The sequence below is a fragment of the Oncorhynchus tshawytscha genome, linkage group LG13 (genome assembly GCF_018296145.1).
Source record: "Oncorhynchus tshawytscha isolate Ot180627B linkage group LG13, Otsh_v2.0, whole genome shotgun sequence".
NCBI lineage: Eukaryota > Metazoa > Chordata > Actinopteri > Salmoniformes > Salmonidae > Oncorhynchus > Oncorhynchus tshawytscha.
Window position 1 is genome coordinate 60,954,510 of NC_056441.1, and position 13,496 is coordinate 60,968,005.

The following is a 13,496-nucleotide window of genomic DNA, read 5'->3' on the forward strand; positions in this document are numbered from 1 at the left end:
ACCTAGGTACTTATAGATGTCCACATATTCAAGGTCGGAACCATCCAGGGTGGTGATGCTAGTCGGGCATGCGGGTGCAGGCAGCGATCGGTTGAAAAGCATGCATTTGGTTTTACTAGCGTTTAAGAGCAGTTGGAGGCCACGGAAGGAGTGTTGTATGGCATTGAAGCTTGTTTGGAGGTTAGATAGCACAGTGTCCAATGACGGGCCGAAAGTATATAGAATGGTGTCGTCTGCGTAGAGGTGGATCAGGGAATCACCCGCAGCAAGAGCAACATCATTGATATACACAGAGAAAAGAGTCGGCCCGAGAATTGAACCCTGTGGTACCCCCATAGAGACTGCCAGAGGACCGGACAGCATGCCCTCCGATTTGACACACTGAACTCTGTCTGCAAAGTAATTGGTGAACCAGGCAAGGCAGTCATCCGAAAACCGAGGCTACTGAGTCTGACAGAGTCGAAAGCCTTGGCAAGGTCGATGAAGACGGCTGCACAGTACTGTCTTTTATCGATGGCGGTTATGATATCGTTTAGTACCTTGAGTGTGGCTGAGGTGCACCCGTGACCGGCTCGGAAGCCAGATTGCACAGCGGAGAAGGTACGGTGGGATTCGAGATGGTCAGTGACCTGTTTGTTGACTTGGCTTTCGAAGACCTTAGATAGGCAGGGCAGGATGGATATAGGTCTGTAACAGTTTGGGTCCAGGGTGTCTCCCCCTTTGAAGAGGGGATGACTGCGGCAGCTTTCAATCCTTGGGGATCTCAGACGATATGAAAGAGAGGTTGAACAGGCTGGTAATAGGGGTTGCGACAATGGCGGCGGATAGTTTCAGAAATAGGGGGTCCAGATTGTCAAGCCCAGCTGATTTGTACGGGTCCAGGTTTTGCAGCTCTTTCAGAACATCTGCTATCTGGATTTGGGTAAAGGAGAACTTGGAGAGGCTTGGGCGAGGAGCTGCCGGGGGGGAGGAGCTGTTGGCCGAGGTTGGAGTAGCCGGGCGGAAGGCATGGCCAGCCGTTGAGAAATGCTTATTGAAGTTTTCGATAATCATGGATTTATCGGTGGTGACCGTGTTACCTAGCCTCAGTGCAGTGGGCAGCTGGGAGGAGGTGCTCATTTGCAATTGCAATCTTGTTCTAGCCTGAGTGCCAGTCTGTTTCTGTTATGATCATGCAAAGGACAGCAATATAGTGGGGAAGAGCACAAATCGATCTGGGCTAGCTTTGTCTAGATCCTAGCTATAGTTCGATCCCTACAGCTTTAGATATGCCGTTTATCTATCCAGATCCGTATCATCTCATATCACAAAATGAAAAAGAAAAGGTAATCTATTGTCTCTGTTGATCAACAGCTTCCCCAAGAGGAGGCTCCAGCCAAGAAGCTCCGTCTGACCAAACCAAGTAAGTCTGCAGCGCTGCACATTGACCTGTGTAAGGCCCCCAACCCCACTGATGCCTTGTAGTACCTGCTGCACTTTGCCCGCAGCTCCGTGGAGGCAGAGAGTGTGGAAGGGGTGGTACGCATACTGCTGGAACACTACTACAAGGTATGGTGTCTTGGCTTTAATCCTTTCATCTCTCCTTCCATCCCTCCATCTTCTCCTTCCGTCCTTTCTCTTCTCTTTCTATCTATCCTTCATCTCTCTCCCTTCTCTTCCTCCTGGGACACTATTACAAAGTAAAGCAGCCCTCCTATCCCTAGCTGCTCTTAGCAATGTGGGTGTATTTACATACACTAGCGTTGCTTTCAGTTGTATTGGGATGCACAAAAACAGTCAGCGGAAAGACAGAAGTTCAATCAAATATAATGTCAACGTACTGTGCCAGCATACTCTCTGCTTACCTTATGTCAAAATAAAAGTCCTGCACATGCGCCATATGTGGACAAAAAAGGAATAACTTGTGGGGGACTTTTATTTTGACATGAGAAATGCAGATTAGAAGTGGGTCTTCAACAGACCCACGTTTGGAAAGTCTGTTTAGTAATACAATCTTTTAGATATTTTGTCAAATTCCCCCTGTCATAATGACCAACCTTCCTGCCCACTGGCACAGTAAGTAGAAATGGAATTGTATTTAACTTCTGGCTTCCCGCAAACTGTTTTTGTGCAACCCAATACAATTGAAAGCAACGCTAGTGTATGGAAATAGGCCCGCGTTGCCAAGAGCAGCTATCCTCTCCCCTCCTTCCATGGTCCCTCCTTTCTCCCCTCCTACTTTTATCCTTTCTGCCTCTCCTTCTTCCATCCCTTCTTTCCCTCACCTTGCTCCTGTCTCTTGCTCCTGAATCTCTCTCATACCTCTTTTTCATCCCTCTCTCACTCATCCGCCTCTCTCGCTCATCCCCCTTGCTCATCCCTCTTGCTCATCGATCTCTCTCATCCCTCTTGCTCATCCTCCTCTCTCTCAGCACCTGTCAGACACATATTTCAGCGTGAGGAATAAATGCCTGCAACTCCTGAGTTGCCTGGGCGATGTGGACACGCCCCTAAATAAAGACGGACAGGTATTGGTTCCAGCTATGATTGGGGGCGGTGCTTCAGGTGTGTATATTTATTTGCGTTAACCAGGGTAGTTGAGTCAACAACAAAAAATATTCACTACATTACATGTTTATACTTAATTTAACCAGACTAGTCCCCTCATCACATCACCATGTCTGTGAGAGATGTGTGTGGGATGTGCACAAGTAGTGTGTTATCAGTGACTATTTTCCACTCTCCCTTCCAGGGGTGTCTGGCGGAGTGTGTGTGAGAGATGCACAGAGCGTCATCAGTGACTACTTTTCCAACCAGGACCCAAGGGTGCGCACAGCGGCCATCAAAGCCATGGTATGACCTCACTTGCTCCTGTTATGTCCCAATATACATACAGTTGAAGTCGGAAGTTTATATACACCTTAGCCAAATACATTTAAACTCAGTTTGTCACAATTCCTTACATTTAAACCCAGTAAAAAATTCCCTGTTTTAGGTCAGTTAGTATTACCGCTGTATTTTAAGAATGTGAAATGTCTGAATAATAGTAGAGAGTGATTTATTTCAGCTTCTATTTCTTTCATCACATTACCAGTGGGTCAGAAGTTTACATACACTCAATTAGTATTTGGTAGCATTGCCTTTAAATTGTTTAACTTGGGTCAAATGTTTTCGGGTAGCCTTCCACAAGCTTCCCACAATAACTCGGGTGAATTTTGGCCCATTCCTGCTGACCGAGCTGGTGTAACTGAGTCAGGTTTGTAGGCCTCCTTGCTCGCACACACTTTTTCAGGTCTGCCCACAAATGTTCTATAGGGCAAGCCATTTTGCCACAACTTTGGAAGTATGCTTGGGGTCATTGTCCACTTGGAAGACCCATTTGCAACCAAGCTTTAACTTCCTGACTGATGTCTTGAGATGTTGCTTCAATATATCCACACAATTTTGCTTCCTCATGATGCCATCTATGTTGTGAAGTGCACCAGTCCCTCCTGCAGCAAAGCACCCCCACAACATGATGCTGCCACCCCCGTGCTTCACGGTTGGGATGGTGTTCTTCGGCTTGCAAGCCTCCCCCTTTTTCCTCCAAACATAACAATGGTCATTATGGCCAAACAGTTCTATTTTTGTTTCATCAGACCAAAAGACATTGCTCAAAAAGTACAGTCTTTGTCCTTGTATGCAGTTGCAAACCGTTTTTTTATGGTGGTTTTGGAGCAGTGGCTTCTTCCTTGCTGAGTGGCCTTTCAGGTTATGTTGATATAGGACTTGTTTTACTGTGGATATAGATACTATTGTACCGGTATCCTCCAGCATCTTCACAAGGTCCTTTGCTGTTGTTCTGGGATTGATTCGCACTTTTTGCACCAAAGTACGTTCATCTCTAGGAGACAGAAAGCTTTTCCCATTATGTCAAGCATAGAGGCACTGAGTTTGAAGGTAGGCCTTGAAATACATCCACAGGTACACCTCCAATTGGCTCAAATTATGTAAATTAGCCTATCAGAAGCATCTAAAGCCATGACATAATGCTCTAGAATTGTCCAGGCTGTTTAAAGGCACAGTCAACTTAGTGTATGTAAACTTCTGACCCACTGGAATTGTGATACAGTGAAATAATCTGTCTGTAAACAATTGCTGGGAAAATTACTTGTGTTATGCACAAAGTAGATAAGAGCACCAAATCCATGATGCATTGTGGGTAAATTGTGACTGACAGGCTGATCTACAAATAATAATGAGTGCTTATTTGTGATGTAAGTCAATTTGTAGATCAGTCAGTCAGCAGTCGCCTGAAATGTTGGCTGCAATGTCAGACAAGCCCAACACTACACACTGAACACAAACTCACTGATGAATACAGCTGTGCGATGGTGACTAAAGGTGTCATCTGCCTATCCCGTCGTCCAATGAGCAAGTCCGCCTGGTCGACGACTCGTTTGGGAAGATCAGTCACGTGGTCTCTGATGGATCCTGGGTAGTCAGGGTGCAGGCCGCCAAAACACTGGTGAGTGTACACACACACACACACAAACCATTCTTTCACATCTTACTTTTCAGATAGTCATGGCTCTCCTTTCCTCCCACTCCTCTCATCCCTCTCCTCTCTTCCTCAGAGTAACATGTTGCAAGTCAGTCCTCAATTCCTTGAGCAGACTCTGGACAAGAAACTGATGTCAGACCTCAGGGTACGTACAGTGTGTGTGTGTAAAATGTCTCTTCAGAGGAAGCATACAGCATTTTATTTGTCATTTATTTCTAATAACGTATATTTCAGAGGAAATATACGGCTCACAAGAAGGCCAAGGAGCTCTTTGTAATCTAGATGTAATGTAATACAGTATATACTGTATGTAATCTATACATATTGTCATCTACACTGAACAAAAAAATAAACAGTCCGTTCAATGTTTCATGAGCTGACATATAAGATCCCAGAACTTTTCCATATATATGCACAAAGCTTATTTCTCAAAAGAAATGTGCACAAGTTTGTTTACATACCTGTTAAAGCATTTCTCCTTTGCCAAGATAATCTATCCACCAAATGTGAAGTCCAAGATGGACAAAGGGGGCGTTGTTGGGGCTGTGTTTCTGGACCTAAGGAAGGCTTTTGATACTGTTAACCATGAGATTCTCATCTCAAAATTGTCCAAGTTCAACTTTTCCCCCGATGCCTTGAGATGGATGAAATCATACCTTGAAGGCAGAACTCAGTGTGTCAGAGTGGGCAATGAGCTGTCGCCCACTCTTAGCTATGATGTGGGCGTGCCCCAGGGTCAATACTGGGGCCCCTCCTGTTCAGCCTGTACATTAATGATCTGCCTTCTGTCTGTACTGGGTCTGAAGTTCAAATGTATGCAGATGATACAGCTGCACAAGAACTCACTACTGTAATGGTCCAGGTTACAAAGTGGCTCAGTGACTCATGTTTGCATCTCAATGTGAAAAAAACTGTTTGCATGTTCTTTACAAAGAGGGCAACAGATGCTACTGAGCCAGATGTCCATGTGTCAGGGGAGAAGCTCCAGGTGGTATCTGATTTTAAGTACCTTGGCATCATACTTGATTCCAACCTCTTTTAAAAAGCATGTGAAAAAGGTCATTCAGATAACCAAATTCAACCTAGCTAATTTCCGATTTATACGTAATTGTTTGACTACAGAGGTAGCAAAACTGTACTTCAAATCTATGATACTCTCCCACTTAACATACTGCTTGACTAGTTGGGCTAGTTGGGCTAGAGCTCTGAGTTGGGAAAATCTTGTGCAATACACCGACGCATGTCTTGTATTCAAGATCCTAAATGGCCTGGCTCCCCCTCCACTCAGTATTTTTGTTAAACAGAAAACCCAAACATATGGTAGCAGATCCACAAGGTCTGCCATGAGAGGTGACTGTATAGTTCCCTTAATGCAGCTGGTGGCCACACCAGATACTGACTGTTACTTTTGATTTTGACCCCCTCCCCCCCCCACGGGTTCAGGGACACATTATTACATTTCTGTTAGTCACATGTCTGTGGAACTTGTTCAGTTTATGTCACAGTTGTTGAATCTTGTTATGTTCATACAAATATGTTTTCTGAAAATAAATGCAGTTGACAGTGAGAGGATGTTTCTTTTTTTGCTGCGTTTATAATATATATGTACGTGTGTGTTATCTATATTTCAGAGGAAATGTACTGCTCATGAGCGGGCCAAGGAGCTCTATGCGTCTGGTGAGTTCTCCTCGGGGAGGAAATGGGCTGATGATGCTCCCAAGGAGAAGGTGGACACCTCCGCTGTCAACCTGATCGCCTCCGGGGCCTGCGGAGCCTTTGTACACGGACTGGAGGACGAAATGTACGGTAAGTGCGTGTGTATCGGCAAGGGTGTGTGTGTGTCAGTGTTTGTGTTTGGGGGATGCCTCTGTGTGTTGGTGTGATGTTTATTTAATTTTCTCCCATGTAAAGGCTGTTAGAGGGAGAGAGAGTGTTGTGTGTGTGTAAATGATAATGTGCCTGTGTGTTTTTTATCTGTAGAGGTGCGTATTGCTGCTGTGGATGCCTTCTCTGCTCTCGCCCAATCATCTGCCAGCTTTGCTGAGATGTGCCTGGACTTCCTGGTTGACATGTTTAACGATGAGATTGAGGCGGTCAGGCTGCAGTCCATCCACATCCTCAGACAGATCTCTATTAACACCCTTAGAGAAGACCAGCTCGATACTGTACTAGCTGTACTAGAGGTAATACACACACCAACACAGATATGGAGACATACACACACACGCAGATTCTCACATGCGCACACACATACTTTTCACACTTACAAGGTGAAAGAAGAACATTTCTAAATGATAATTTTTTTATTTATTTTTTATGGATAATAATAAACAATTGAAATGTGTAACCTGTGTAGGACTCGTCTCGTGACATCAGAGAGGCGCTACATGAGTTGCTGTGTTTCACCAATGTGTCGACTAAAGAGTGTATACAACTGGCTCTGCTGGAGCTGCTGAAAAATCTCACCAAGTACCCCACTGACCGCAACTCTGTCTGGAAGTAAGCCTGTGTGTGTGTGTGTCAATTTGCAAGTGATTCAATAAAAAGCTTTTACAAGTCAACACTCTCTCTTTCTGTCTCTTTATCTTCATTGCTATCTTCCTCTTCATCTCTCCCCCTCTCAATCTCTCTAGGTGTCTAAAGTTTCTAGGTTGTCGTCATCCTACCCTGGTATTACCGCTGGTTCCAGAGCTGCTCAGTACTCACCCTTACTTCCACACCCCTGAACCAGACATGGACGGCCCTGCCTGTATCCTACACACACACACACCCCTATACCTATTGTGTGGTCCTGACCTAGCGTAACAGATATTGCAGTGTTGGTGCTGGTGTTCAACGCAGCTCAGTCTTGTCCCACCATGACAGCTCTGTTCTCAGACCACACCTTTAGACATTACACCTACCTACGGGACAGCCTCTCTCACCTAGTACCTCCTCTCAGGGTAAGACACACACACACACACACCCCTTTCAGACAGTAGACCCATGCTGAGACCCACTGTGTTGTAATGTATGTGTGTGTGTAGTTACCAGGGAGGAAGCAGGCCCCAGGTGGGAGTGGTATAGAAGGTTCCAGGAGTGTGGAGTCTGCTCAGCTGTTCCTCCAACAGAGTCTGAGCAGAGTTAGCACCATACAAAACCTACAGGACCCCGGGGCTCAGGACCTGCTAAACTTTACTATCAGGTACATATACACACACACACATACTATCAAATCATTAAAAACACATTTTGAAGTGACTATTTTGTGTGTGTGTGTCTCAGAGATCTACAGAGACTGGGGGAGCTACAGACAGAGCTGGCAGGGGCTGCTGACTTTTTGCCACCTACCTCCGCTGCCAACTACTGCTCACCAAGGTGTCTCTCTGGGTAGACAGATTTGAAATGGAAGGGATACAGGCAGTGGGCGATATGGGTTGAAGGGGGATTGAACCCCGGTCTCCAGTGGGAAGAGGAGCACATACACTGAGTGTACAAAGCATTAGGAACACCTTCCTAATATTGAGTTGCACCCCCTTTTGCCCTCAGAACAGCCTCAATTCATTGGGCATGGACTCTACAAGGTGTCGAAAGCGTTCCACAGGGATGTTGGCCCATGTTGACTCCAATGCGTCCCACAGTTGTCAAGTTGGCTGGATGTCCTTTGGGTGGTGAACCATTCTAGATACACACGGGAAACTGTTGAGTGTGAAAAGCCCAGCAGCCTTGCCGTTCTTGACACACACAAACCGGTGAACCTGGCACTTACTACCATACCCCGTTTAAAGACACATCTTTTGTCTTCCCCATTCACCCTCTGAAAGGCACACATACACAATCCATATCTCAATTGTCTCAAGGCTTAACAATCCTTCTTTAACCTGTCTCCTCCCCTTCATCTACACTGATTGAAGTGGATTTAACAAGTGACATCAACAAGGGTCACCTGGTCAGTCTGTCAAGGAAAGAGCAAGTGTTTTGTACACTCAGTGTGTATGTGTCTTCAGCCGGTGGCGTTAATCTCAGACAGTAATGTGATATGCAGAGCTTTGTGTATATAATGTCATGTTGTGTGTGTGTGTGTGTGTTTGTAGATGCTGAAGGAGACGTATAAACTGGTGTTCCTTATATAATGGTCTGGAGAACAGACAGGTGGCCACCATACACCATGTCAGACTACAGGCTAAGGCCTTACAGCGAGTTCTGACTGCCCGTACTAGGCGAGGGTTAGTACACACACAAACACCTCCACCGTCCATGTCTATAACTGTCAAGCAGCTCAACCCCTCTCATCTCTGCAGAGTTGAACCTCTCATCAATGTCTGTGAGAAGTTCCTTCAGGAGGTGGAATCCTTTCAGAGGTATATTATCTCTTTTTTAATCATTTCATCTACCAATCATTTAATCTATTTTATTTCATAAACGTTTGATATCGTTGAAAACAAAAAAGACAGAATATTTGTCCTAGAAAAGAAGCAGAAACTGATGCATTTGTAATTAATTGGGCAACTGAATTGTTGTCTTAATTTATCGCCACATGGTGGCAACATTGACCTTGCAGAAAGCACACCCTTTTCTTTTGGTATTCTGATGAATCCTAACCTCTATGCCTGTTTGCCTCTAGGCTGTTTGTGGTGGAGCTGCCCCACCTCCAGGAATGTTTTGTGGGGAAGCTGTTGGGTGTGAGTCCCAGGCTGTCGGCCTGCAAGCCTGGAAAACTGGTCAAGATTCTTCGGACCACACTGAGACAGAGTGGCTTCTTAAACCTTCAATTTCCTAAACAGGTACACAGAACACATACATACACACACAGGTATTTGACCCAGGTGTGGTTTGTATTGGTTGGCAGGTCCAGCGTGCATCAGCGACCATCATTTGAGCCGACAGGAGAGTCTGACAACCCGCTGTGTTTCACCTCTGGCCTGGTGGTGGCGCTAGACATCGACGCTACACTGGAGCACGTACAAGACCCCCACAACACAAAGTACAGGTACACAACCTGTTATATAAGGTCTCTGGTACACAACCCTTGGCTGCGTTCCGATTCTCCAAACTTCTCCTAAAATGTGCACTCATACACTCACCCTCATGGATTTAAAAGGAATTAACTGGAATATGGTGTTAACTCCCTCCAGCCATGCTTGCACCAATCCAATGTACATGCACAATTCTGGGTGAATGGTAGAGAATCAGAATGGAGCCTTTGTTCAGGACCCTAGCGGTATATAACCTCCTCTATCCTGCTCATGGATGAAGTGTTGGTCCCAGTTGTAATAGTTTGCTTTGTCTTTTACACACACACACATACACACACATACACACACACACACACTGTAGCCAGATGGCCAGTCTCATGTGATTCAGCCTAAACCTGGAGACTTCAGGAGTCCTGGACCACACCGCCACCGCCTCATCACACAGGTCTACTTGTCTCACTGCGCATGGACTGGTGAGGACACACACTGTCTCACAGCACATGGACTAATGGGGGCACACCCACACGCATTTTACCTGTCTCACTCCGCATGGACCGGTAAGGACAGAAATTTACCCCGGCCCCTTTCTCTCGGTCTTTCTCTCAAAGGCGTATCAGATCGAAGTGAGGCTGCTGCTGGCCTACAGCTCATCTTGTCTCTAAGACAGTGTGGAGCGACAGCAGCATTGAAGGCCTCCAGCCAGCAGAGGGTGCCACTGAGGGAACCATTCCCTTCAGCAAACCTGTCAAGGTCTTCATCATGCCCAAACCTGCCCGCCGCTGACACCAAACACACCTCTTTAAACATCCATCTCCCTTTCCCTATCCTCTTCCTCTAGTCTTTTCTATCTTGTCTGTTGTCTTCTCCCTCTCCCACCCCTGACCTGCTTCTCCTCAGCCATTGGTGCAGACCTCAAAGCTGGTGCTTCCTTACTGTGTTCATTTTTACAAAACAATATATTTGTTAGTGGCTGGCTGACTAGCTGACTGGCCTTTATTCTCAACTAGAATGAAAATGCGTCCCAAATAGGTCCCTATTCCATATATAGTGCACTACTTTTGGCTACTGTAAAGGGAATAGGGTGCCATTTGGAATTCCGCACGAGACTAAGCCAGAGTATCACTGAGGTCACCTGTCTGATCTATGTGTTGCTATTCCTAGTTGCTATAGTTAAGGACAAACTTTTTTTGAATGACAATAAATGAAACCAGATGGTATGTGGTATGATTTCATCAGCAGGTAGAGTGGAAGACGCCACCCACCTTGGCTCCCTGGCCAACCAGGTTGTTGTATTCTGTGATGGCCTTCACAGTCTGCAGCACCCTCAGTTCTACTCCTCTGTCACACAAAGTCCACAGTTGAGGAAGGGACCTTTTTAAAGAGAGCGTGTTCAACATTGCAGCTGACTTTAAAAGACAAATTCCACCCGAAAACTATCATTTTGTTTTTGTTTCATTAATCCATTGTTGACATAGTCTCAACTTGATTGCTGACAAGCAAAACATTTTTTCAAGATACGTAACATTTCCAAATACATAAATCATTCCCTTATGATGCAATTTGTATCATATTTTGCTGCGGGGATGATTTCTGTATTTTGAAAGTTAAATCAAATAAAAACAATTGTCACATGCGCCGAATACAACAGGTTACACCTTACAGTGAAATGCTTACAAGCCCTTAACCAACAATGCAGTTTTTTGAAAATCCCCCTCCCCCAAAGAAAAAGTAAGAGATGAGAATAACAAATAATTAAAGAGCAACAGCAAATAACAATAGCGGGGCTATATACAGGAGGTACAGGTACAGAGTCAATGTGCGGGGGCACTGGTGTCGAAGTAATTGAGGTAATATGCACATGTAGGTAGAGTTATTAAAGTGACTGCATAGATAATAACAGAGAGTAGCAGCAGCGTAGAAGAGGGTGGGGGGGGAAGGGCAATGCAAATAGTCTGGGTTGACATTTGACTAGCTGTTCAGGAGTCTTATGGCTTGGAGGTAGAAGCTATTTAGAAGCCTCTTGGACCTTGACTTGGCACTCCGGTACTGCTTGCCGTGCGGTAGCAGAGAGAACAGTCTATGACTAGGGTGGCTGGAGTCTGACAATTTTTAGGGCCTTCCTCTGACACCGCCTGGTATAGAGGTCCTGGGTGGCAGGAAGCTTGACCCCGGTGATGTACCGCAGCCGGAGGCCGAGCAGTTGCCATACCAGGCAGTGATGCAACCCGTCAGGATGCTCTTGATGGTGCAGCTGTAAAACCTTTTGAGGATCTGAGGACCCATGCAAAATCTTTTCAGTCTCTTGAGGGGGAATAGGTTTTGTCGTGCCCTGTTCACGACTGTCTTGGGGTGCTTGGACCATGTTAGTTTGCTGGTGATGTGGACACCAAGGAACTTGAAGCTCTCCACCTGCTCCACTACAGCCCCGTCGATAAGAATGGGGGTGCTCGGTCCTCCTTTTCCTGTAGTCCACAATCATCTCATTTGTCTTGATCACGTTGAGGGAGAGGTTGTTGTCCTTGCACCACAAGGTCAGGTCTCTGACCTCCTCCCTATAGGCTGTCTCATCATTGTTGGTGATCAGGCCTACCACTGTTGTGTCATTGGCAAACTTAATGATGGTGTTGGAGTCGTGCCTGGCCGTGCGATCAGGATCCAGTTGCAGAGAGAGGTATTTAGTCCCAGGGTCCTTAGCTTAGTGATGAGCTTTGAGGCCACTATGGTGTTGAACTCTGAGCTGTAGTCAATGAATAGCATTCTCACATAGGTGTTCCTTTTATCCAGGTGTGAAAGGGCAGTGTGGAGTGCAATAGAGATGGCATCATCTGTGGATCTGTTGGTGCGATATGCAAATTGGAGAGGGTCTAGGGTTTCTGGGATAATGGTGGTGATGTGAGCCATGACCAGCCTTTTCAAAGCATTTCATGGCTACAAACGTGAGTGCTACGGGTCGGTAGTCATTTAGGTAGGTTACTTTAGTGTTCTTGGGCACAGGGACTATGGTGGTCTGCTTGAAACATGTTGGTATTACAGACAGGGAGAGGTTGAAAATGTCAGTGAAGACACTTGCCAGTTGGTCAGCGCATGCTCAGAGTACACGTCCTGGTAATCCATCTGGCCCTGCGGCCTTGTGAATGTTGACCATATAGACACACCCCTGACCTGTTTAAAGGTCTTACTCACATCGGCTGCAGAGACCGTGATCACACAGTCGTCCGGAACAGCTGGTGCTCTCATGCACGTTTCAGTGTTACTTGCCTAGAAGTTATTTAGCTCGTCTGGTAGGCTCGTGTCAATGGGCATCTCTCAGCTGTGCTTCCCTTTTGTAGTCTGTCATAGTTTGCAAGCCCTACCACATCCGACTGGCGTCGGAGCCGGTGTAGTACGATTCGATCTTAGTCTTGTATTGATGCTTTGCCTGTTTGATGGTCCGTCGGAGGGCATAGCGGGATTTCTTATAAGCTTCCGGATTAGAATTCCGCTCCTTGAAAGCGGCAGCTCTAGCCTTTAGCTCAGTGCGAATGTTGCCTGTAATCCATGGCTTCTGGTTGGGGTATGTACGTACAGTCGTCCAAATAAGCCCAAGAAGTGAGGAATTTTTGTATGGAGGTCAATGAGTTTTGAATTTGGTCAACAAAAAATGCAATTGCTAATTTGCTACGTTAGGCTTAGTTGATTGTAAGTAATTTTTGTAATGTTTAGGTTGTTACGAATGCAGTGATAAGTGGACACCTGTGGCATATCAGCAACTTACCCAAAAACTACTATATTGTAGTTGTCCCTGTTGTCATAGAGATATAAAGAGGACTCATCATGGATTTAATCCATTTTAGCATGGACATTGCCATTTGAAGGCTTCCAACATGTTAAAGTAGTCAACTGGGTGGGGATTCCTATGAGTTGGGAAAAAAATCAGTCAATGAAGAAACATATTGTACTACTTTATAAAGGAGATTGCCATTGAGGCTATGTCTATTGCTGTCAGATGCTATAATGGCACAGATACATAGATGAGTCCT

The 13,496-nt window shown here is 45.7% G+C and overlaps 1 protein-coding gene across 1 annotated transcript; it reads left to right on the plus strand.

The window, feature by feature from the left end:
* The first annotated feature begins 581 nt into the window (after positions 1-581).
* On the plus strand, positions 582-9,486 carry LOC112265427 (integrator complex subunit 4). The gene is made up of 18 exons (XM_042296090.1): positions 582-600; positions 1,354-1,402; positions 1,488-1,548; positions 2,412-2,544; positions 2,732-2,832; positions 4,394-4,486; positions 4,596-4,667; positions 6,154-6,328; positions 6,503-6,705; positions 6,879-7,021; positions 7,156-7,271; positions 7,331-7,464; positions 7,549-7,706; positions 7,787-7,891; positions 8,596-8,727; positions 8,803-8,862; positions 9,126-9,183; positions 9,351-9,486. The coding sequence occupies exons 4-15, from the start codon at positions 2,523-2,525 to the stop codon at positions 8,600-8,602; spliced, it is 1,329 nt and encodes a 442-aa protein (XP_042152024.1). The 5' UTR covers positions 582-600; positions 1,354-1,402; positions 1,488-1,548; positions 2,412-2,522; the 3' UTR covers positions 8,603-8,727; positions 8,803-8,862; positions 9,126-9,183; positions 9,351-9,486.
* Positions 9,487-13,496: the final 4,010 nt, after the last annotated feature.